Source organism: Rhinolophus sinicus, linkage group LG07, assembly GCF_036562045.2.
Source record: "Rhinolophus sinicus isolate RSC01 linkage group LG07, ASM3656204v1, whole genome shotgun sequence".
NCBI lineage: Eukaryota > Metazoa > Chordata > Mammalia > Chiroptera > Rhinolophidae > Rhinolophus > Rhinolophus sinicus.
In genome coordinates this window covers 125,476,161-125,498,490 of record NC_133757.1, presented here as the reverse complement: position 1 = coordinate 125,498,490, position 22,330 = coordinate 125,476,161, and the positions used below count along the sequence as shown (strand labels likewise).

General features: G+C 38.3%; 1 protein-coding gene across 5 annotated transcripts in view; it reads left to right on the top strand.

The window, feature by feature from the left end:
- USP53 (ubiquitin specific peptidase 53) overlaps positions 1-22,330 on the top strand; it is a 44,551-nt gene that overhangs the window by 17,005 nt on the left and 5,216 nt on the right. For 3 of the 5 annotated variants that reach the window (XM_074338559.1, XM_074338558.1, XM_074338562.1), the window contains 10 exons: positions 1,900-2,013; positions 2,090-2,172; positions 4,379-4,484; positions 5,087-5,233; positions 6,014-6,163; positions 10,791-10,953; positions 11,445-11,597; positions 12,795-12,941; positions 13,950-14,688; positions 15,394-15,470. In XM_074338559.1, coding sequence (XP_074194660.1) covers positions 1,900-2,013; positions 2,090-2,172; positions 4,379-4,484; positions 5,087-5,233; positions 6,014-6,163; positions 10,791-10,953; positions 11,445-11,597; positions 12,795-12,941; positions 13,950-14,688; positions 15,394-15,470 — 1,879 coding nt within the window. The remainder of the gene's footprint in view (positions 1-1,899; positions 2,014-2,089; positions 2,173-4,378; positions 4,485-5,086; positions 5,234-6,013; positions 6,164-10,790; positions 10,954-11,444; positions 11,598-12,794; positions 12,942-13,949; positions 14,689-15,393; positions 15,471-22,330) is intronic. The other 2 variants (XM_074338560.1, XM_074338561.1) reach the window with 2 other exon arrangements.

The following is a 22,330-nucleotide window of genomic DNA, read 5'->3' as shown; positions in this document are numbered from 1 at the left end:
GTGGAAAAGGATCCGACCTGATCCACCTCGGGTCCCTCCTTCAGTGCTCCGTTGAAAGCCATCTGTGTTTTGTGGACTTTTGGTTTTGATCATCTGTGCTGCTCTAATTTTTGTTGAATGTTAGGCTACTGGAATACGAGTATTTTCAGATGTATTCGTCGGAGCAGCAGGTTCATTCAGTTAAACTCCATCATGGAGTCAGTGTCGCCTGGTCAGGGCAGCTGTAGCTTCCGGGAGATGAGTGCCTGGGGGCGAGAGGCCCTTGGTGAGCAGCCCTCAGGGCAGCACTTCTGACACCCCTCGCCCCCGCTGGCTCACTGCCTGCGGTGGGTGTTCTAACTCTGTCACCTCCACATTCGTGAGTGGGGCGTTCCTGTGATCCGTAACGGGCCTGGGGCCCCTTCCAGAACGTGTATGTAGTTATTCAGTGTTTCAGTGATACGGTAGCACCCATGTTTAACACGTAACCATTTCTTCTCTTAGTCTTGTGTCTACTCAGCAAATTCTGGAGTTCTTCCAGCAGAAACCCTTTCAAGGTTTTCCTTGCCATGTTATTTCCCTGCCACCGCTTGTTCCTGGCTTAGGCCTCCACTCAGCTTATGTAAGCCTCCTTGCCAGCATCCTTTCCGCCTTACAGTCTGTTTTTTAATGGCCACCAGATTAATATAATTTTCTTCCGATTAGTGCTCGCTCTTCAGATATTTCTGTGATTCAAACCCAGACTCTCTTCTGACATGTGAGGCTCCTATAGTTAAACTCCAGCTTATCTCTTTGCTTCCTCCAGAATTTTCCCTCCTAGTGAGATGATTGCATTCTGGTCTTCAAACAAGTCTTTTAAATCCTGTTTTTATAGCCTTTGCTCAAGGTCCTGGAATATTTAAAACATTGCTAACTTGTCATTTGTTGAGGTTCAACCTGTCACGCCTAGGAGATAAGATGTGATCAAAGCACGCCAATCAGTTCTCTGAATTCTGTAGAATCCATTGGGCACTTGTGTGTTGTTACTGTTGTTTGTTGAGCACTTTAGTGTTTCCTCGATGGACAGCTTGACTAGTACACTGTTTAGCACACTTGTCACTGTGATTAAAATGTGTCAAAACAGCACACAGTCATGCAATACGCTTTTCACATTTCTCATGTTAATAATGGATCCATTGCTTAAAAGATAAATATATTTGGCAGAACACTGATCTTTATAGTTTCATTTAATGAAATGTATTAATACATGCTATGATAATTCATGGACTATCTAGATCTCCAGGCTTAAATTAGTGAATGCTTTTAAATGCCCTGAGATGCCAGCTAATCAAAAGAATCCATTTTTTAAGCTTTGGTAAAAAGGATTATTTGTTAAAGAAATATGCTTATTGATCTGTATTAGAAATCTCAGCTTCCCGATGAAATGTGTTTCAGATCAGATTCCTTGCCTTAGGTGTCAGGGCAGGTGTTATCATTGGCGTTTGTCACTGGTATGTTGATGTAAGTTATAGAGACTATCCAGATGATCCACGTAGGATTTTCAAAAAACAATTAACTGCTTTTTCTCATTGTGAGAATGCTGAAAACATAGGAAACTATGTTTTCTTACATTAAATTCTAGATGTCAGCTATCAAGAGTTGATTTTTTAAAGAATTTTTAAAATCTTTATTAAGATCATATGTTATAGTGTTTCTTTCATTAAATTTTTTATAAAGCTAACACTACAAAAGGTGAATAATTAAACATTTGAAGTGTCGATTAAAGAGGAAAGCTGAAAAGCTGACAATATGCATGGCCTCCCTAAGTTTAACACAGTGGAAAATCTTAAAAAGGTTTTAAAATTTGTAAAGTTAAAAAATGTACTTTGAAGTGTCCTCTGCCAGATTCACAACTCATCTGTCTTCTGATGTTTAAACTAGGAAAATATATTGGAGAGGATCCATTTTCACATAGTGCCAAGCAGAGACGCAGACATGTGCACGTCTAAGTCCTGTGTCACTCACCGGAAGTTTGCCATGACCTTGTACGAGCAGGTGAGGCGGCTCCCCTCTTAGGAGACCTCGTATTTACGTTTATAGCTGGTCCATTAAATGCATGTTTTTCCTGCAGTGTGTGTGTCGTAGCTGTGGCGCATCGTCGGATCCTCTGCCTTTCACAGAATTTGTGCGGTACATTTCGACAACAGCCCTATGGTAAGAACCTGTGAAAGCACCTTTACCACAGATTTAGGAGCACACTTAACGGACTGAGCATTTCGTTCATAAAACCAGAACATATGTGAATGTCTGCTCTCTGTCTGGGACTAACAAATACGCCACTGCCAGAGGTGCTAAGTGGTGTTTGTCTCAGTTGGATATTTCTGAGTTAGCCAAATGACATGTACAAAATATTAGTCAATTCATTTATATTTATAGCATGATTTTGGAACTTTGAAGGAGAGCTTAAAATGACAAGCTCAGTGGTAAAAGGAGCTACCCATGATTTCTTCATTTTTGCAAAGGCCTTCACTTTGTAGTAGCCACGTTTCCTGTCATCTCCACTGTGTACTTTCATGCTGATGGAAGCTAGGGTAGGCAGAAAAGACAGAAAAAATGGAAATAACCCTCCATTAGGTTTATTGCATTTAATGCCTCAGCAGTCACTTGAAATAAAAATTCGCCTTGCTTGCTGCCAGCTCCCTCCCTGACTGCCCGTGAAACAGCTGGTGAGGGATCCAAAAATGATCCCTAGACTTTACGTAATGAGAATTATTTGTACACTTTCTAACAGGCATTGGAGAGTACAAATATTTGATTTTGATAAACATTGAATGACATCATAAATGTTTGCAGATATTTTAATACAAAAGCAATATGTGGATCGATTATTCTCATTCTGAATATGTCAGTACAACAGTTAGTTACTAAATGCTACCAATATTTTTACCATTGTACAAAGTGAATATCCTCTGCTCATCCATTTCATTCTGTTATTAAACTTCCCAGATTTTTTGGATATAGCACATTATTTCTTAAAGATTATTGAATAATAACAATTTGGTCATTTGGGTGTGTTTCATATCTTTCTTATATATACAGATTTGGAGAACATTGGTTAAGAAAAACTTTTCCTAAACTGCAGTTATCTGGAGCCCCATTTTTTTTTACTTTGTATGAACAGTAAGATGAACAAGGAGAGACTGCACAAAGAATTGTAAAACTGTGTCTCCTTGAAACCCTGGGGAAAATGACAGTGCTCTGAGGCAGTCTCCTCTGTAATGAGAAGCAGAGCTCTGTCAGAGCGCCCACAAACTGCAGGAGCTCACACTTTGAATTCTAATAATCTCTCAGTTTATTGGTTTTTAGTATTGAACTCCAATTATTGAGTGCTTTTACTACGTTCTAGGCTTTAAGTAAATTGTCACTTTTAACAAAAACACCATTTTATTGATGATGAAATAGATTTAATAAGGTTGATCTGGTAAATGGACAAACTAAGATTGAAACTTAGGTCTGGTTTCATTTTAAATTCACCATTTGTTGGGCCAACCACTGCTCGGATGCTGTGAGTTCTGCACAGCTATCAGCAGTTAGGATGAGCCTGTCGGCTGTGGTGCTTGCTGTATACCTGTGAAGTGCTTTACAAGAATGGACACTTCCAGTTGTTATTGGGTATTGTCTGGCATTGAAACCATTGAACGTTAAAATATCCAGCTCTTGGACAGTTAGTTATATTACGTAGAACCAGAGCATCTAGAATGGAAACTAGTAACAGTATCAGAGTTTACATTACTTTTCTTTTTGGAAATGTTTAATAGCTGTTTAAAGAGACCTGATACCTCAATATGTAAACATTTGACTTGAGGGGAGGTTGAATAAAAAGGGGCCCAGATGCCTGCCTGGCCGTAATGATTAGCGTCCGTGACAGAAGCAGGAGGCACGGCCTGGCTTACGCAGCTTCCCTGGTGATGCCTGCTTCCTGTGCACAGGCCCGTCTCGTAGCGGAAAACCATAACTCTGTTTCCGGGGCTTCAGGTCAGAAAGGAGGCTTTCCCGACGATTTCTCATTCTTGTCAGGCCCATGTTTCAACTCAAGTCCCTCAGTAATTATTTAAGTAATAATGTAAAAGAAACATTTGACTTCAGATGGAGCATCTTATCTCGTTCATGTATTTCCAAACAGTGCTATAATTTTGTGTTATTTTCTTCTATTTCTTGACCCAATCTTTATCTTGTCCTGCCAACTACGATGCTTTTTCACGTTATGGAAATTTATGGTTACGTTTTTAGACAAAAACATATTTTAAGACAGAAAAAGCAATCATACCTATACTGATAACTTAATATTTTTCATGCATAATTTATCAGATCATTTTGAAGTTCATAAGCCAGACTTGGGACTGCTTTTTTTCTTTTATAGCAATGAAGTTGAAAGAATGATGGAAAGACATGAACGTTTTAGGCCTGAAATGTTTGCAGAATTGCTGCAAGCAGCAAATACTACTGATGACTATAGGAAATGCCCTGTAAGTATGATTTGGAGGATATTAGTATGGTTCTGTGTTTGTAAGTTTGAAAATAGACATCCAGAAATTATTATGGAAAATACTAGTTAGATACGGAATTAATTTTAAGAATTTATTTTTTCAATATTATTTTAGGTAACTATACCATGTGAGCTATTTATCTCATCACCATTTCTTTAAAAACTTAACTTTGTGAAGAATTTAAGGTAACTTAAGTTGATAAATTTTTTTAAGCTTCTGAAATCTATCATTTGACTAAAGACTAAATAAGTTGTTTTTTCTTTAAGTAAACGTTACAAATGGTACCGTTCTTTTGTCATGTAAATACTATTAATGACTTCAGAGATTCTGATTTTTTCAGGTTGAATTCTTGTTTTAACAGATTTACAAAAAACCAAAGAAAAATACTCTGACTTAAAATAAACTTCATGTTTAATCAATAATTAAGACAAATAGTTTGTTCAAAGTTCATTTTAGTATGCTGAATAAATAAATTTCCAGTAAATTTTAAGACTTATTTCATAATACAAACTCTGTAAGGCACTACCTGTGACATATCTGTTTCAACAATTTCAAAACGTGCCTTTTGTATTTTTCTTTAGAGTAACTGTGGCCAAAAAATAAAAATCCGCCGTGTTTTAATGAATTGCCCCGAGATTGTGACAATCGGTCTAGTCTGGGATTCTGAGCATTCTGACTTGACCGAAGACGTTGTTCGGAATCTAGCAACACACCTTCACCTCCCTGGGGTATCTCAGCTGTTTTCATTCTCTTCCCTTTTATTTGTAAATTCTTCTGAAACATCTCAGTCTGTTATAATACACTCTGTTTTTCAGAACTACATTTTCCTTCTAAAGGAAATACTATTCAGATGTAACTCTGATAAAATTAACCAAATCAGAATGGCTGGAATGCCTTTGTTGCATAGACTAGGAATGGCTTTCAGTTATAAACTAAACTCTCATGCTGTATCTCATGTCACTCTAGAAAGATGATGATATGGGGTGTGTGTGTGTGTGTGTGTGTGTGTGTGTGTGTGTGTGTGATATATATCTAATTATTAACTTGGAAAGGTTTAAGATTTAAAATTCATCTACAGCACTGATACCTTAATATGCTCATTACCATCTGAATATATTTTGAATTGGTTAATGTTACGATTAAACTTTTAGATATGTTTAATGTTTATTCAAATACGTGATTCAATCAAGAATTATCAGAAAATACGTGATTTGTCTCACATTTTGAGTTTATGTATGTCAAATGTCAGTTCTGTGTTATTGCAAATACTATATGACTGAGCTAAATCATAGTTCATTTTATTGGAGTAAATGTGTCTTATAGACTAGTTAAAAGTAGTAATTCTGTTAACAATGCAATGTCAGTGGTATTGTCACTGAAAATATAATATTGGGTCGGGGTTGTATGCATGAGAAATATTTTTTATAGAGAGTCAAATACACGACAATCAAATTATTCATTTTTTAAAGGCTACGGTATTAAATGTACATTATTAATTTTTTAAACAGCTTTTTTATAGGGTTACTGATGAAAATGCCAAAAATAGTGAACTTCACCTTGTCGGTCTCATCTGCTACACCAGCCGCCATTATTGTGCCTTTGCGTTACATACCAAGACTTCCAAATGGGTGTTTTTTGATGATGCAAATGTGAAAGAGGTAAGTGACACTTTCATGAACTAGAATAACTATTGTGAGTTTTACTTTTTAGGAATAAGTGATATAATTATATGTAATATTATAATGACCAAATAAATATATAATTATATGAAATCATTATATATAAATACTTACATAAAATAATAGCATCATTAAGTTCACACTTCCTTTTATTAAATCTTGAAATCTGGTTTATTTTTGACTAAGCCAGTCCATTTCTGAATAATAAAAAGGCGACTGATAAATATTACTATACATATATGTGACTGTCAGGTATCTATATATATGTCCTTCTGTCTGATACATAGTTGCTGTATGTGTTATTATTTTATGAGTGATTTACAACTGTGTTGTATAAACAGTGACGAAAATCTGCTCGTTTTTTGTTTTATTATGACTGTTTTCAAATTGTGTTTGTGGTATTTGGAATTAGGTATATCTGCTACATCTTTTGGTAAGTCATTTACTCAAACATAATAATATGTAGAAAACTAGTGAGTAATAGTTCTTAATAAAGAATAAATGCCACAGTCACCTTAGGAGCCTTTTAAAAAACATACCTGCCTGGGCTCTTGAGTTGTCGATTCGCTGGTGGTACAGGGTCAGGTATCAGAATTTTTTTGAAGTTCTACAGGTGACTCAGACTTGGCCACAGTTGAAAACTCTTGATCTTGTTTATACTGTTCTCAGGCTTATTGGCTTTGAGAATCCTATTACTAAGCAGTAAACTGATTTAAAAACACAAACTATTTCATGTTATAAGCAAATGATGTACAATTCCATTTACTTTCACTTTAATATATAACAAAAGGCCATTTATCAGCACTACTATTTAGTAGTAAGTCAATAAAATTTCAAATATTTGGTATTTATTGGACTTTTGATTCCACCCATGAAGGATTAACTGCTATGGAAATAGCCCTTCCTATATTAAAAATCAGAAAGCCAAATAGATAAAACAACTTTTTCAAACATTGGACAACAGGCAGTTGAACAGAAAAAAGGGAAACAAACGAGATTAGCCCCACAGTTATCCCCACTTGCTGCCCAGAGGTAGTTTCCCGGTTGTGGGGCATGGTGGGGAACTCAGACCAAGCCCAGCCATCTCACTGACTTGAGGACACCGACACTGGAGTTCAGCAAGACCAACGTGGCTCCATCTGCCTGACAGGCTACCAGAAAGAAAGCTGCAGAAAGGGAAGGTTCTAGAGATTGGCAGAGGGGTCCCCTTTCATCTTTGCTGCATAGTTATCTGCCATGTGCAGGCAGATCTGCCAAGGTGTGGGCAGAACCACTGGGAAACAGTCAGTCAGACAATTCCCCAAACTCACAGAGGGCTAGGAGAGTCGTCGGCACGGTCCCAGCAAGAGTGGAAGGCTGCTGTGACACACGAGGCATCTAGTGGAATCCTCAGAGACCATCACCGGAACAGTGGGGCTGAATGATCCCTAGACTGAAGACGCTCCGGACTTGACATCAGAAGCAAAGTCCAACACTTTCAAAGGAACACAGCAAAACTCAACACCCAAAATGTAAAATTCAATACGATTTCAATAAAGCATGCAAAACAAAATGACCACATACGCAAAGAAGCAGGACAATTGGACCCACACCCTGAAGGAGTGTTAATGAAAGCAGACCCGCTCCACCACTCTGTGTGTTCCAGTCCCGTGGCATTTGGGGTGCAGAAGCAAGGCAGGGAAAGGGGCCCCCTTTCTGTTCTCTCAGGAGCTTCATCGTCAGGCAGCACCTCGAAAGTGAAGTCACCTCCAAGGTCAGACCCAGGCCTGCTCTGATACTAAATTACTTAAAAACAAAACTAACGATAGAGATGGAAATACCAGACAAGAATGTGAAAGCTGCTGTTTAGACAAAGATATTAGATAACAGCCAACGAACATGGATGGTGGAAATAACCGATAAACTGGACTTCATCAAAACCTGCTCTTCAGTATGACACTGTTTGGAGAATGGACTGGGAGAAAATATTTGTCAAGCGTGTATCTCTTAAAGGCTCTACCCACAATACATAAAGAACTCTTACAACTCAATAATAAAAAGACAAACAAATCAATTTAAAAATGGGCAAAAGATTTGGACAGTTCACCGAGGAAGATGTATGAATGGCTTTGAAATGAAGAATACATGATTAGGCACAAAAGAAATACCCTTTCACTTCAGTGAGATTCCACGACACCTGTTAGAATGGCTAAAATAGAAAAGACTGACCTCACCGGAGCTGGCAAGCAGCTGGACCTCTGACACAGGCTGATGGAAATGCAAAGCTGGACAGTCACTTTAGAAAACGTCTGTCGGCTTCTTATCAGTTTGAACATGTGCTTACCAGACGATCTAGCAGCCCCACTCCTTTGAAGACAGTGTCCACACAAAATTTGTAGTTGAATGTTCCTAGTAGTTTTATTCACAGTAACCAAAACCCGGAAACAACTCAACTGGCCACTGGGGGTGGATAAAGGAGTTGTGGGATGACCACACGATGGGTTGGGGTACTCATCCACAAAAAGGAGTGAACTGCCAATAAATGCAACAGAAACATTATGCTAAAGGAAAGGAGGGAGACATAAACAGCTAAACCCCATGATCCCACTTACAGAAAATTCTAGAAAAGTGAAAAACAAAGTGAGAGAAATCACATGGTTGGTTGCCAGGCACTTGAAAAGGGGTAACAGGGAAGTTTTAGGGTGAGGGTTACATTTGTCAGAACTCATTGACCTGCACCTGTAACTGGGTGGTGTTATTTCATGTAAATATGCTCAGTAAAGCCAGTGAAACATTCTGCAATTTATAGTCTAAAATCAACACTTTGCTTGAATTATTTAGTACTTTGTTACAGCAGTTGGTTAAGAAGTTCCATCTTGAGTCCGTGTGTAGCAACATCTTGGAACTCCCACTTTGAGTCCGCAGAGTATAAATTGCCAAAATTTGAAGGAAGAAGTAGGTATATAGTCACCCTATGGGTTTTATGTTTATTTTGCTTTCAAATTATTCTAGTTTCTCAAATATCCCAGCATCTCAGGTACAGAGGGTAAACAGATACATATGTGTAGTTTGATAAAGCTCCTCAGGATGTTCAAACGGCGCCTTTGTTCCCTGCAAAGCCAAGATTCTACAATGCGTTGGTTTTTGTTTGGCTGGGTTTATTTTGTTTTTAAATCAACTTTATAGAAGTATAATTTACAAACATAAAAATGCATGCATTTTTTAAGTATGTAGTTTAAGCTTCGACAGTTGTAGACACACCTGTGTAACTTGCACAATCATTGTATAGAACATTTTCATCACCTCAGAAACTTCCGTCATGTCCCTTTACTGTCATTCCCCCAACCCACCTTGGGCCCAGTAAATCACAGAGGTCACGATAGATTAGTTTTGCTCATTCTGCAACTTCCTGTGAATGGCCTCTTACAGTGTGTATTTCTCTGTGACTGGCTTCCTTTGCTAAGCGTGATATTGTGTAAGAATCATTCATGTTGAGTTTATCAGTGCTTCATTTTTATTGTGTTCCACTGTATGGCTCTATATAGCAATTTACCCGTTTACCTGTTGAGGTATGAACAGTCTTTGTGTGGACATATTTTTTTTCCATTGCTCTTAGATAATAATAATACCCAGAAGTGGAGTTTTCTGGGTTGTATGGTAAGTGTATGCCAGACTTGATGGGGACCTGGCACATTGATCTCCGAAGTGACTGCACCAATTTTCACTCCTAATAGCAGTTTCCAGAGTTCGCGTTATCTGCCCTGCGTTCTCATCAGCGCCACCTGTTGGTAGTCTTTTTAATTTTAGCCCTGGTTCCAGTGCACATGCGATGTTGTCTCGCTGTGGTTTTACTATTTTCTTTATGATTAGTAATGTTTTGAGTATCTTTTCATGTGCTTATTGGCCATTCTTACATCTTTTGGTGGACGTGTCTGTTCAGATATTTTGCCCATTTTCTTGTTAATGAGTTGTACGAATTCTTTATTCTGCACACCAGTCTTTTATTAGATGTGTGTGGCTTGGGTATGTTTGTTTGTTTGTTTTCATTAATGCTGTTGTTCAAAGAGCAGAAATGAATTCATTTTGATAAAGCCCATTTTATAATTTTTTTTTCTTCTATGGTTTGTTTGATGTCCTAAGAAAATTTTACCTTCCCTGAGGTTAAGATTTTCTCTTTTGTTTTTTTCTGTAAGCTTTATAGATTTTGCATGACCCATTCTGTTAATTTTTGTGCTTTATGTTTAATTGTGTCAAAGTTCATTTTTTCATATGGCCTTCCAGTTGTTCCAGTATCATTTATTTCCCCATTAAATTGTCGTGAAATGTTTGTCAAAAGTCAGTCAACCATGTATGTGAAAAACTTTTAAAATTTGATAATCTAAATCTTGATATAGAAAGGGTATAACTTTGCCCACCAATTTTTTTTAATGATAATGTTTAAAGATTTGTATTTGGACTAGTTACTAAATAAAATGAAATTAATCCTATAATATGATGAACAGTTGCACTGCTAGCATCTGAATGTCTAAAATGTTTTAATATGCAAATTAATCCAGTGTCTGCCCTTTCATGTAACACATTGATTACAGGTTTGTTTTGTTTTTATTCATTGTTGTTTTTTTAAAAGGTTGGAACCAGATGGAAAGACGTGGTGACCAAGTGCATCCGATGCCACTTCCAGCCTCTGCTTCTGTTCTACGCAAACCCCGATGGCACGGCCGTTTCTACTGAAGATGCTCTCAGGCAGGTCATCAGCTGGTCACATTATAAATCCGTTGCAGAGACTATGGGTAATTCTTTTTCTATAAATTCCTTTAGTGTTTTTCTGTGATCACAGCCACACTAGGGATACTAATACCCTGAATGTGAAATGAATGTGGAGGCTAATCTCAGAGGTAGTTGCAGTAAGGCAGCGTTCAGGAAACTTCCCGGACTTTGAGTTAGTCTTTATACACACACCTTCCCTCTGCAGTGGGCTCCCAAGCCCCGCAGGAGGCACCCACCACTGTGCTCACAGGCAGGGGAGGGGGGACCTGGCCAATAGCTCTTTCTCGCGGTAAACATCAAGATTTAAAGTGAGTTGGTACAATGCAAAAGTCCAAAGCAGCGAGGCCATTCTTGGGTGCATTATAGAACACGTCAAAATCCTTAAAAGATGTCAGACCTCTGAGTTTTTAAGTAGTTTCGTCTACAGTATTAAAAATGTCTGAAAAGATGTTTCGAACATCTCTCCTTCTAGCGGGAGGGGATAAGGATGGTACATTTTTGTTTGTCTTTAAAGGATGTGAAAAGCCCTCAATTTATAAGTCAGATAATTCAAAAGAAAATGGATTTGGTGATCAGGCAAAACAGAGAGAAAATCCGAAATTTCAAACAGCTAATATTTCATCAATTAGTCGGAGCTACATTCAAACAAATGGTGGCAGAGGACCAGGTATGTGTTTAAATTGTCACTTTTACATTGTCCCTGAGTAGTCAGGCTGCCCCCTTTCTTCACTTACTGAATCTGTAATCCCAGGTAAGGACCATACAGAAGGAGGGGGCATAACTAGCTTTCCTTGGCCACAAGATAGTAACAAGTAGATAATGAAATTTTGTCTTTGATGTGTGCATTTCTCTGAGACCTGTAGTTTTATCTGAACTGTTTGACTTGACCTGTGTTTCAGTTTCTCCATGCACTCCGAGCCATATAGTAGGCTGCCGGAGTATTACCAAAATGTGGAGTATTACCAAGAACACAACCTGTAATGTGGCCTTTCCTTCAAGGTGTTATTAACTTGGAGAGGAAAAGCATGAGTTAATAACTGAGCCCATATGCTAAAATTAAATTTACTTTTAGTAAATGCAACAGTAGTTCAAAGTTAGTATTGTAGTTTGTTCTTAACCTTGTATTTATTCAACTCTCTCGTTACTGTCCTACAACTTTGATTTTCACAAACCAAGTTCTGTGACTTAAAACTCTTAACTGGATGGGTGTACAGGATTATTTTTCAGTAACTTTTAAACATATTAATGAAATAATAAAATAATAAAAATAACCCATAATCAAGGGTGCTAAGATTCAGAGTTAACAGTGATTATCAACAAAGAACTGCAATAAATGCTTTAAAAAATTCTTAATAGTACTATATCTTTTCCCTCTGATGTCAGTGGTACTCTTAGATTAAGCCATTATCTGTGTTTTCAAAAGAAACGTATTTTTAAGTCCAGAAACTGTGTATGTATTCAAGAACACAAATATTGGAACCAGATAACTTGGGTCTGTCATCCTGGTTCTACATTACAAGTTATGTAACTTGGGCACGTTTTAACGTCTGTTTCCTGATCCAGTATGGACACATTAGTTGTACTTACCTCCAAGAATGAAATGAGTTAAAGGACACAATAATGCCTGGCATATAGTGACTACTCAGTGACCTTTAGCTGTTATTTCAATAGAAGGTCTCTGTTCCCTTTATACTTGTTTTAGGAGCTTTATATAAGCATAAAAATAGGTTCATTGTGTACTTTAATCTATATTTGCTTTCTAATATATAGTGTCTTAAATGTTTTACACAGTTCAGTTTGTACTTTTATTGAGCAATTAGAAAAAGGATCTGCGTCATTATTATAAGAATGGTTTCTTTTACAGTTAAGCTAAGTCACAATGATCAAAGGGAAAAAATCAAAGATATTTCCAGAGAATGTGCTCTAAAAGCCATTGAACAGAAAAACTTACTTTCCTCACAAAGGAGAGATTTGGAGAGGGGACAAAGAAGAGATTTGGGTCGACACAGAGGTGAGTTAATAACTTACAGCATTCATTTGAAAGGGGGCTACTAAAATCTTATTTTAAAACTAAACATCATTTTAATTGCATTTAATTTAATGTAATTTAAAATATATGTATTTATGTATTATATATCTTTAATATACCTATGAAATCTATAAATGTAAAGTTCTCTTCATTCTGATTTCATCGTAGCCTGGAATACTTGTTTTGCTGTTTTAACTTTTAATTATCAATTCAATTCACCCATATGATGCATTCAACTAATAAGGAAAGTTCTACAATTAAGTGAAAAAGCTTCTTTTCCTGCAGCCCCTGACCTCTGTCTGGTCCCATTGTTAACTTCCAGCTCATCACGAGCCGTCCTGCTCTTCACGGTTTTATGCTCTTCTCTTTATGGACAGACGATAGTTTAATCGGGATGGCTGGACTTTAGAATTGACCTAAGATTTTTGCTTCGGTGCCATCCTTTCACATTTCCCTTGGTGTACTTTGTGTGACCAGCCGTAGCATCAGATGCTTTCGGAATTGCTGGGCTAGGGCGTGTTTATTCCTCATTTGCTAGATGTGGCTCAGTTGCCCTTCTACAGACTAAGCATGTCTGCACTCCCCCAGCAGGTTTTGGACACGTGTCCTCATATCTCAGCAGCAGTGGGTTTAACACATTTTTAAATCTCTACAATGTAAGAGATGGAAAATATTTTTATTTTTACGATTTTTATGAATTATGAGTCAGATAGAATACTGTTTTTTTAAACTGCTTTAATTAATTATCTTATAATCGACTTGAGATTATTTTTAAAAATCAATTTATAACCATTTATAAATGCCTCTCATTAAGCATAGAAGTGGAAAAGCACTTTTCAATCTCAAAACACTGTGTGATATAATTTAAATATTTATCACTTACCTATTACTGCGTAACATTTCTTCTCAAGCAAGGTATTTGGCTTGTGACTAAAAGGTGGCTCTGAAGAGTAGTTCATTTGTATCCTTATTGACTCTTTATTTTTAAAGATCTGGTTGATGAAGACCTTCCACATTCCAAGTCGGGATCACCTCCTACCCCCAATGGCTTTAGACAATATGGCGGTCCACATCTATATCACAGTCAAGGAAGAGGGCCATCCAGGCATGACCAAGGTACCCACCAGAGTCGAGCTTCTCCACAGATACCAAGTTCAAGCAAACCCCAGATTCTTGTGCCAGCAGAGAAAATAATTGGCAAAGTTAAGAGTGACAGTGGCACCGGATATGACACAGACAGCAGCCAAGACTCGAGGGATAAAGGAAGCAGCTATAATGGCAGCAGTAAAAGCCGGAGCCGAGGTTGGAAACCTAGGAGAGAAACACTAAATGTTGATAGTATTTTTAATGAAAGTGACAAAGGACAGCACAGCCCAAGACATAAACCACATATCAGTAACAAAGCTAAATGCAGCAAAGACCAGGGTCTTAACAACTGGCCGAAGGAAAATCCAAAGCAAAAATGTTTAATGACCATATATGAAGATGAAATGAAGCAGGAACTAGGCAGCAGGAGTTCCCTTGAATGTGATGGGAAAGGAGCGGAGAAAAGTAAAAGCGTCAGAGAGACTAAAGTTCACGGTGACAACTGGCAGATGCAAAGGACTGAGTCTGGATACGAAAGCAGTGATCACGTGAGCAACGGATCTGCCAATTTGGACTCCCCTGTTCTCCATGGAAACGGTACCGTAATGGAGCTAGGTGGTGCTAGAGAAGCAGCGTCCTTCAGGTAACGCACGAATTACATGAGTGACCCACACTCTGCCCCCACCGCTCTCTCTTGTTAATTTTCAGTTTGGGGCCAGTTAAGTGTCCTGGAAAGAGCTTGAGCTCAGAGTAAAGAAATCTGGGATATTGTAGGTTATTTGATATTTCAAATTTTCTATTTTCAGTAGTTATTTCCAGATTTAAAAAAAAAAAAAGAAAAAAACTGCTTATTTTTAGGAAATTCGAAAGTATATACTTACTATATGTTTTAAAGCATAAATTTAAATTGCTTGCCTCTCGGTCATTAAGCGAGAGGCAATCAGACTGTTTAATTCTTCAGTCTGTTGAGTGCTCATTGTCCCATCTCATATGTTTTATTAAAATAATCAGGGAAACTTTTTATTTGGCAGGGTAATTTCATCATACTTGTTGGAAAGGAATAGCTTAGGGAAGTAGAAAGATCAGGAGTTTGTAACCAGGTAGGCTTGCGTTTTAGTTATTGTGCAAGTTCATTTGCTTTTCACAGTCTAATCTCCTATTGTAAAATGGGCATGATAACTACCAAGTGTTGTTGTGAGATACAAGTTAAATAATGTGCATTCAGCTCCTAGAACAGCACATGGCATATACTAATTGTTTAGCAAATGTTATTTCCTTTCTTTTTCTTAAACTAACATAATAATCCATGAGAGCTGATGTGTCTGGTTTTTTCCCTTCTATTTTCTAGTGACCAGATTAAGACAAGCAACCTAAATATAGAACGTGTGAATTGTACCTTTCAACAGAGCAAAAACCACTTAGAAGGTAAAATTTTTATTTAAATGTAATAGTCGCAATAAAGAACAAATTGTGGTAACGAGTAAAGAAGCTAACAAGAGTCCGATTACTGATACGTTTATGAGTAATGAGGACGGAAGCTGGGAGAGTAAGTGCTTGAAAGGATGGAAATAGCTATGTCGCGATGGGAGTAGTGGGGGGTGTCACTCGGGAGGCTAGGTCCCAGGCTATCCAGTGACTGTGACAGCATCGTAATCTCAGGGTTGTAGCACAAGTCTGTTTCTTGTTCATGATACATGTCCAGTGGAGGTCAGCGTGCTGTCTTTTCTTGGTAGTCACACAGGTCCCCAGGCCGAAGGGACTCTGTTTCAAAGATGCTTCTTTGATCAGGAGATTATTTGGGGGAGGGGATTTTAGGAGGACGCAGGAAGGAGAACCATGTGTAAGTTCTTAAAACTTCAACCCAGAAGTGGTACACCCACCTCCACTCACATCTCATTGGCCAAGGCAAGTCCTTCTGCCGGGTCTCATTTCAAAGAGGGTGCAAGAGTGCCCTTTAATGGGTGCCTGGAAGCTGAGCGGAAATCTGTGTGAACAGCCTGATTGTCCACCGCAGGAATATGGACAATTAGAAGCAACCAGCCTGCTGGAAACAGTCAATATGTAACTGTGTGGCATTGCTCGAGGTGACTGGTTAGCAACACACAGTAGCCCAAACGCAAAGGAAAGGAGGTGTTTGAATGTACGCAGAATTCGGGGGAGCAATTGAGAGGCTATTCCCGAAGGACTCAGGGCGTGGGATGAGGAGATGATGAGCCAGGGGATTATTAGGCGTCAGTCGAAGATGTTTTGAAATGTTAGAATTCAGAGGATTAGAAGGGATATAATTTTTTCAAAATAAAAAAGAGCCATGAAAAACAAATTTTGAAGTTTGTTTTTAGTCTTTCTCGTCCTTCAGGCTTTTGTGGAGATTATTTTTCAGGTTGTAGACATTGAATCTGATTAAGTGCTAAATTATTTTGTTTTCATCAAATGGTATAATATCAGAAGGAAACACTTATATTAAGGAAATAACTTTCCTTTCCCATATAAAATGTCTCGCCTGTTTAAAGATCTGATAAAAGTCTGGCAGCCGAGCATTGCAGGAAACAGTAAAGGGCTGGCCAGAAACCAGCAGCAGAAGTTGGTGAGATTGAACAATACCTGCCAATGCAGTGCTCTTTCTGAAAGGATGCTTGCTTCCTGAAAGTAATAAAAACACAAGCTCAGAGATTTTGATGGTCAAGAGTGCATTGCTAGGGGAGCACTGTAGTACGTTTCCCCATTTAATATGAAAGAGTAAGTATGTAACCCACTTACAAATAAATTTTTTATTGTGGAAAAATACACAGAACAAAATTTGCCATTCTAACCATTTTTAAGTGACAGTTCAGTGGCATTAAGTACATTCACGCTGTTACGCAACCGTCACCACCATCCATCTCCAGCACTCTTTCATCTTCTCAAACTGAAGCTTTGTCCCCATTAAACACTAACTTCCCAAGTTCCCTTCCCCCCAGCCCTGGCCCCCACCATCTACTTTCTGTCCTCTGAATGTGACTCCTCTAGGAATCTCAGATCAGTGGACTCATATACAGTATTTGTCTTTTTGCGACTGGCTTATTTCACAGCATAACGTCCTCAGAGTTCATCCATGTCTAGCAGGAATCAGAGTGCCATTCCTTTTCAAGGCTGAAGAACGTCCATTGTGTGATGCAATACATTGTGTTTCTCCGTCATCTGCTGATGGGCATTTGGGTGGTTTCCCCGTTGGCCACTGTGAATAATGCTGCTGTGAACGTTGATGGACAATGTCTGCGAACCCTGTTTTCAGTCCTTTAGAAGTGCGATTGCTGGCTCCTTTGGTAGCCCTGCATTTAATGTTTTGAGGAAGCACCACAGCAGCTGCACTCTGTTACACTCCTACCCGCAAGGCACCATGGGTCCGACTTCTCACATCCTCCCAACACTGGTTTTTTTTTGATCATTGCTATCCTAATGGGTGCGAAATGGTATCTTATTGTGGTTTCGTGTAACCCACTTTTATTTAACTATGTAAGTGGCAGATGTTAAAATTATCTTTTATTTAATAAACTCCAGAGCCTGCCATAGTTCTTTAAGCTGGTCTTGGCCTCCGTTCCCATTGGCGTGTGATGCTATCTGTGTTCCCCCCTTCCCCCCCCAGGTCTAGGTAAACAGATTTATTAGGCAGTTAGGAGCATATGTCTAGGTCTCAGGAAACATGTATTTGGTGGCATCGCATACATCGGTATCGAATGCCACAAACATGGACTGTCACTCAGGAAAAGTGCAGATTTCAGGGCAGAAAATGGACAAAGGAAGGAAGCAGGAGTTGGCTGAGTAGGAGAGCTGAGCCCAGGGTGGGGAGGACAGCCACTCAGGAAGTATAAGGAGCAGCTGGCAGCCAGGAAGATGGGGAGCTTCCAGAACAGTGGTCACAGGTGAAGCAGAATAAGGAAGAAAAGTCCCAGTGCGATTTAGCAGGGAGTCGTCAGTGGTGTATAGTAAACGTGATCTTAGCGGAACTCGAGGAACAGAAGCGAGACTGAGGTGGAACTAAGTGTTTCCACGTGAAGCACCATGTTGTTCGTAACTTACAAATGGTTCAGGGAACAAAATGGGCAAAAATGGTAATAATAGGTGAGTCTGGGTAAATGAGACACAGGTATTCTTTGTTCGCGTTTTAATCTTTCAACTTTTCTGAACTTTTTGAAATTATTTCCAAGTAAAAAGTTAAAAAAAAAGATTACAGTAGAATAGAAAGTAAATAAATGAGAAGTAAAGAAATGGATTTAGCACGTCTGTCAAACCTTTGCTGTGAGTAGCAAAGAAGCAGTGCAGGGAGGACAGGATGAAGCCAGGAGCGTAGGTGTGTTTTTGTGTTACAGCAGGTGAGGGGCTGAGGGTGTCACAGGGAGAGCAAGGTGTGAACAGGACAGAACAGGACAATGATGGATGGAGCGCCATCTCGGGAGGGAAAGTGAGAATGAAACAAGGATGGGAGAGGGACACGCTGGGCAGGGATGTAGCTTTCCTGTAATGGGAGAGAAAGGTGTGTGCAGGTACCCTGCGGTGTATACTGCTAGACGGACAGTTGAGTGGGCCCACTCACGGCCTCTCTTCTCTATGAGGTCAGGTTATCTACTGAAACCAATATACGTTGGGATATTTACAGATTACACCTAACAAATCTCAAGGGAATTATTATGAGGTCTTTTCAGAAACGTCATTGGCTTTGGAGTCTGTGGTACTTGGCTTAATCTCAGTGGACTGTGGAAGTCAGGATTCGTTCCAACTGAGAATCCTGATCTTGGAAATGACAGTGAAAGAAGTTAATCAGTGGTCAAAAAATCGGTTAATACCCTTAATTTCTTAATAAAAGAGTCTGTTCCTCCACTATCAAGGGAGACAGATCACCCTTAACTCTGTAAATCCTGGAATTAGTAAATGGAAATGTTTTATTGGAAGAGTTTGTTCATGTGCATAAACTTGATGATCCTCTGGGATTTTTTTTTTGGTAAACTACAGAGTGTATTCATTGAAAATAAATACATTATGAAGTGTATCAAGAGAAAGAGGTCCTTTTTACAGTTGGTTTTGTTCCTGTGCTTACTAAATTTATTTTTTCTAAGCATTTCACAGACTGTTGAGAGGCAGTGTTTATCGACACATAATTTCTTGTGTCGCTGTGGCCCAGCATCACCAAATATTTATCTATGTATTTTTTAAAACCATAAACTTTCAGTATTGAAATTTAATTTGTAGCAAAAGTAGCATTATTTGCTTTTTCTTTAAATTGTAATTCCAGTGACAAAAGAAGTTACTGATTTCTGCCTTTTTATTTTGTATCACCCAAAATTTAGTTATCTCTTAGGGTAGATTATTTATATTAAAGTATCTCTCTCCTTTTGGTACATGGTCAATTTAGCCAGAAATATTTATCCAGTTAAAGTTTTGTGATTTTTCTAAAGTATTCAAATTTTATTAAAATGTATTTTTATTGTAAATGAGATCATTACTTAGATTATTGCTCTTGAATGTTTAGGCTTTGTAATTGTAGTGCTACTATTATAATCTGAAATCTCCCTACACAACAGGAGTAAAGATTACTTTGTCTTAAACGGCAGTTTGATTTTATTGCTACATAATTGTTTTACACCTAGGTCATCTTTTCAGATGAAGTACATATTTGGATTTCTTACATACAATGTAAAATCAGCATTATGAATTAAAGCTTCTTGTCTTGACATTGAGGTATCTTCTGTGCCAAGTGTTAAAATCGGGCTATTTTAGATTTGCAAAGAACCTGGAGCCAAAATTCCCCGTAAAGACACACGGATGTCTAAGTCAGCAGAAGAGAAAAATAACACATCTATTTTTAAGTTAGTTGGAATTCTGAAGTCAGACCATGTGGTTGAATGCCTGCCATAGTGATATTAGAATTTCAAATGTGTTTACAAAGCCTCTGCTGCCGCCTGCTGCTGGTTTTACGTTGTACGGATACTTGAACAAAAGTAAAGAATTCCTTAAGGATTAACTGCTGCTGCTGGTGTTTTTGAATATTAAACTTGAAATTAGGGATAAGTTAAGAAGCAAAGTAAACATTCCAAAGTGAAAATCAAAGTGGGTGGAAAATGTAATGTAACTTTACCTTATAAATTTTTCAGGCTTTAAAGATTGAAAAAAATTATCAAGGTTCTGTTTGACATTACGTTTTTTAAATCATAAAGTAATTGTCGAGAGAGAGGCTTCAGTTTTGAGCCTCGGGCAGTGTGTGTCAAGCTTACGAGCCAGTAGGACTGGGGTAAATTAGACTGTCTTTTATTTTTGTGATTGTGTTCGTATGGCACTCGAGAGACCTGAAATAGGTGGCGGGAAGGTAGGAAGAATTGATCTTCTGTATGCTTATCTGGTCCTGCATCACTGAGTTGGGAACAGGGTGGACGGGTGCAGTGACGTGAAAGAAGAAAGCCAGTATGTTTTTCATGCAATTGTTTATTCATTCTACAGACTTTCACTGAACGTCTTTTATGTGCCAGACACTGTGCTAGCCACTGAGCAGCCAGTGACAGGCAGGGGACACACCTCAGTGCAGTAAGGAGCTTACTGCAATGGGGTGGAAGTAAGAGTTCAGTCTTAAACAAATGAACGCCGGACTTGCAGGAGTTCCCAGCATTGGCCTATCTGAAGTTTCTGCTGCTGAGAGGTGTGGTTTACTGTGTGAACATCCAGATCGGGCATTAAATCCTCATGTATATTTCATAGTTCTTTCTTGGAAATTGTGTCAAGACTTAACTTGCAGAACCTGATCAAAATCAAATAATAGACTTTTTTTTTCATAAGGTAATATTTAGATGTTTTGATCCACTGTAGAATCCAACTGAATTTTGAGAGAGAGGGTAGTATTTTTAAAACAAACCGAGAATATCGATTTAGGGATAAAAGGTTATCTAAGATAGAATTCACTGCTATTGTTTACAAAATAAAGTTGCTGCTTTAATACCTTTGATTTCATTTACTTTGCAGTCTTCAATTCATAGATTTGGTGCACAAAGCAGAAGCATGAGGAGAAGAAACTAGATAAATGATGAAAAGTTCATCTAAAAATGAGACTACAGAAAAACTTAGTAGAATTGTGCAGAAGTATAGGCAATTGATTGACAATTCAAGCTACTGGCACATATTTTGTTATCTTCTGTGGGTACCAGCACATTAAAGTGTATCATGTCATTTGATGTTCAAACCAGTGGCCTAGTTTCATCAGATTCTGTATGGTGACCTTGTATTTCTGTGGCCTGTGCACACGAGCGCTCTCTGGTGGTGGGGAGAGCGCTGGGTTTGGAGTTAACCCTCGGCTGGTGTGAGTGCTGCCACCTACCGGCTAGTTAGCATGGGTAGGTCACTTAACTTCCTTGGGTATAAAAAGGGTGCTGTCTCACAGAACAGCTGTGACTGAGCTTTTAAAAAGGCAACTATTTTAAATCAACTAGAACAGTGGTTTTCATACTTTTTGACCTCACAATATCATTATACTATTAAAAAATATCGGGGACCTCAAAAAGCTTTTGTTTCTATAGCTATTATCTATTAAGTGATTGTATTAGGCATTACATCTGAACACTTTATTTATTCATTGAAAGATTTATTTTATGTAAGAATGATTTTGTAACATCCATGTATCCCCATTTGAGAAATACTAGTTTGATAAATTATGCAAGTCTTCCAAATGTTGGTACATTTCTTTATGTAATGTCTTCCTTAAAACCACACCTGTTAATATCACCACAGATATTAGCAGAAAGTCTATAATTGTTGGGAAGCTACAAAATTCGTGGTGCATACTAGTTTTCCAAAATTCTCATTCTCATCTAAAAGTTTGAATTTCCTCATTGGCAATAAATATTAGCAGTTGTTGTCGTTGTTTGAAGTGACAGAGTTTGTCATCTTCTCAATAAATGGTGTTCAATTTTAAAGAAGAAATAACTATTACCAACTTTTTACAACTTGAGTCAACAAATGGTAGCGAGTTCGTGGTGTTATACCATTTTACATGTTTTAATTCGGGGGTGTTCCTAATATTCCTGTGAGGTAGGTCAAATAGATACCATTATCTCATCACAGAAACGAGGAAGCTGAGATTTTAAGGGGTGAAGAGGCTTCAAGGTACCAGCCAAGCAGTAGTGAATCCAGACTTCAACCCAAGGCGTCTGTCCTCACAGCAGGATTTCCCCGCCCCTTTGTCAGCAGTGCGTCTCCTGTGAAGGGGACTCACAGCTCCACACAATCCAGGGGGAACAGCACTACTCAAGCACTGATGATACTTTCAA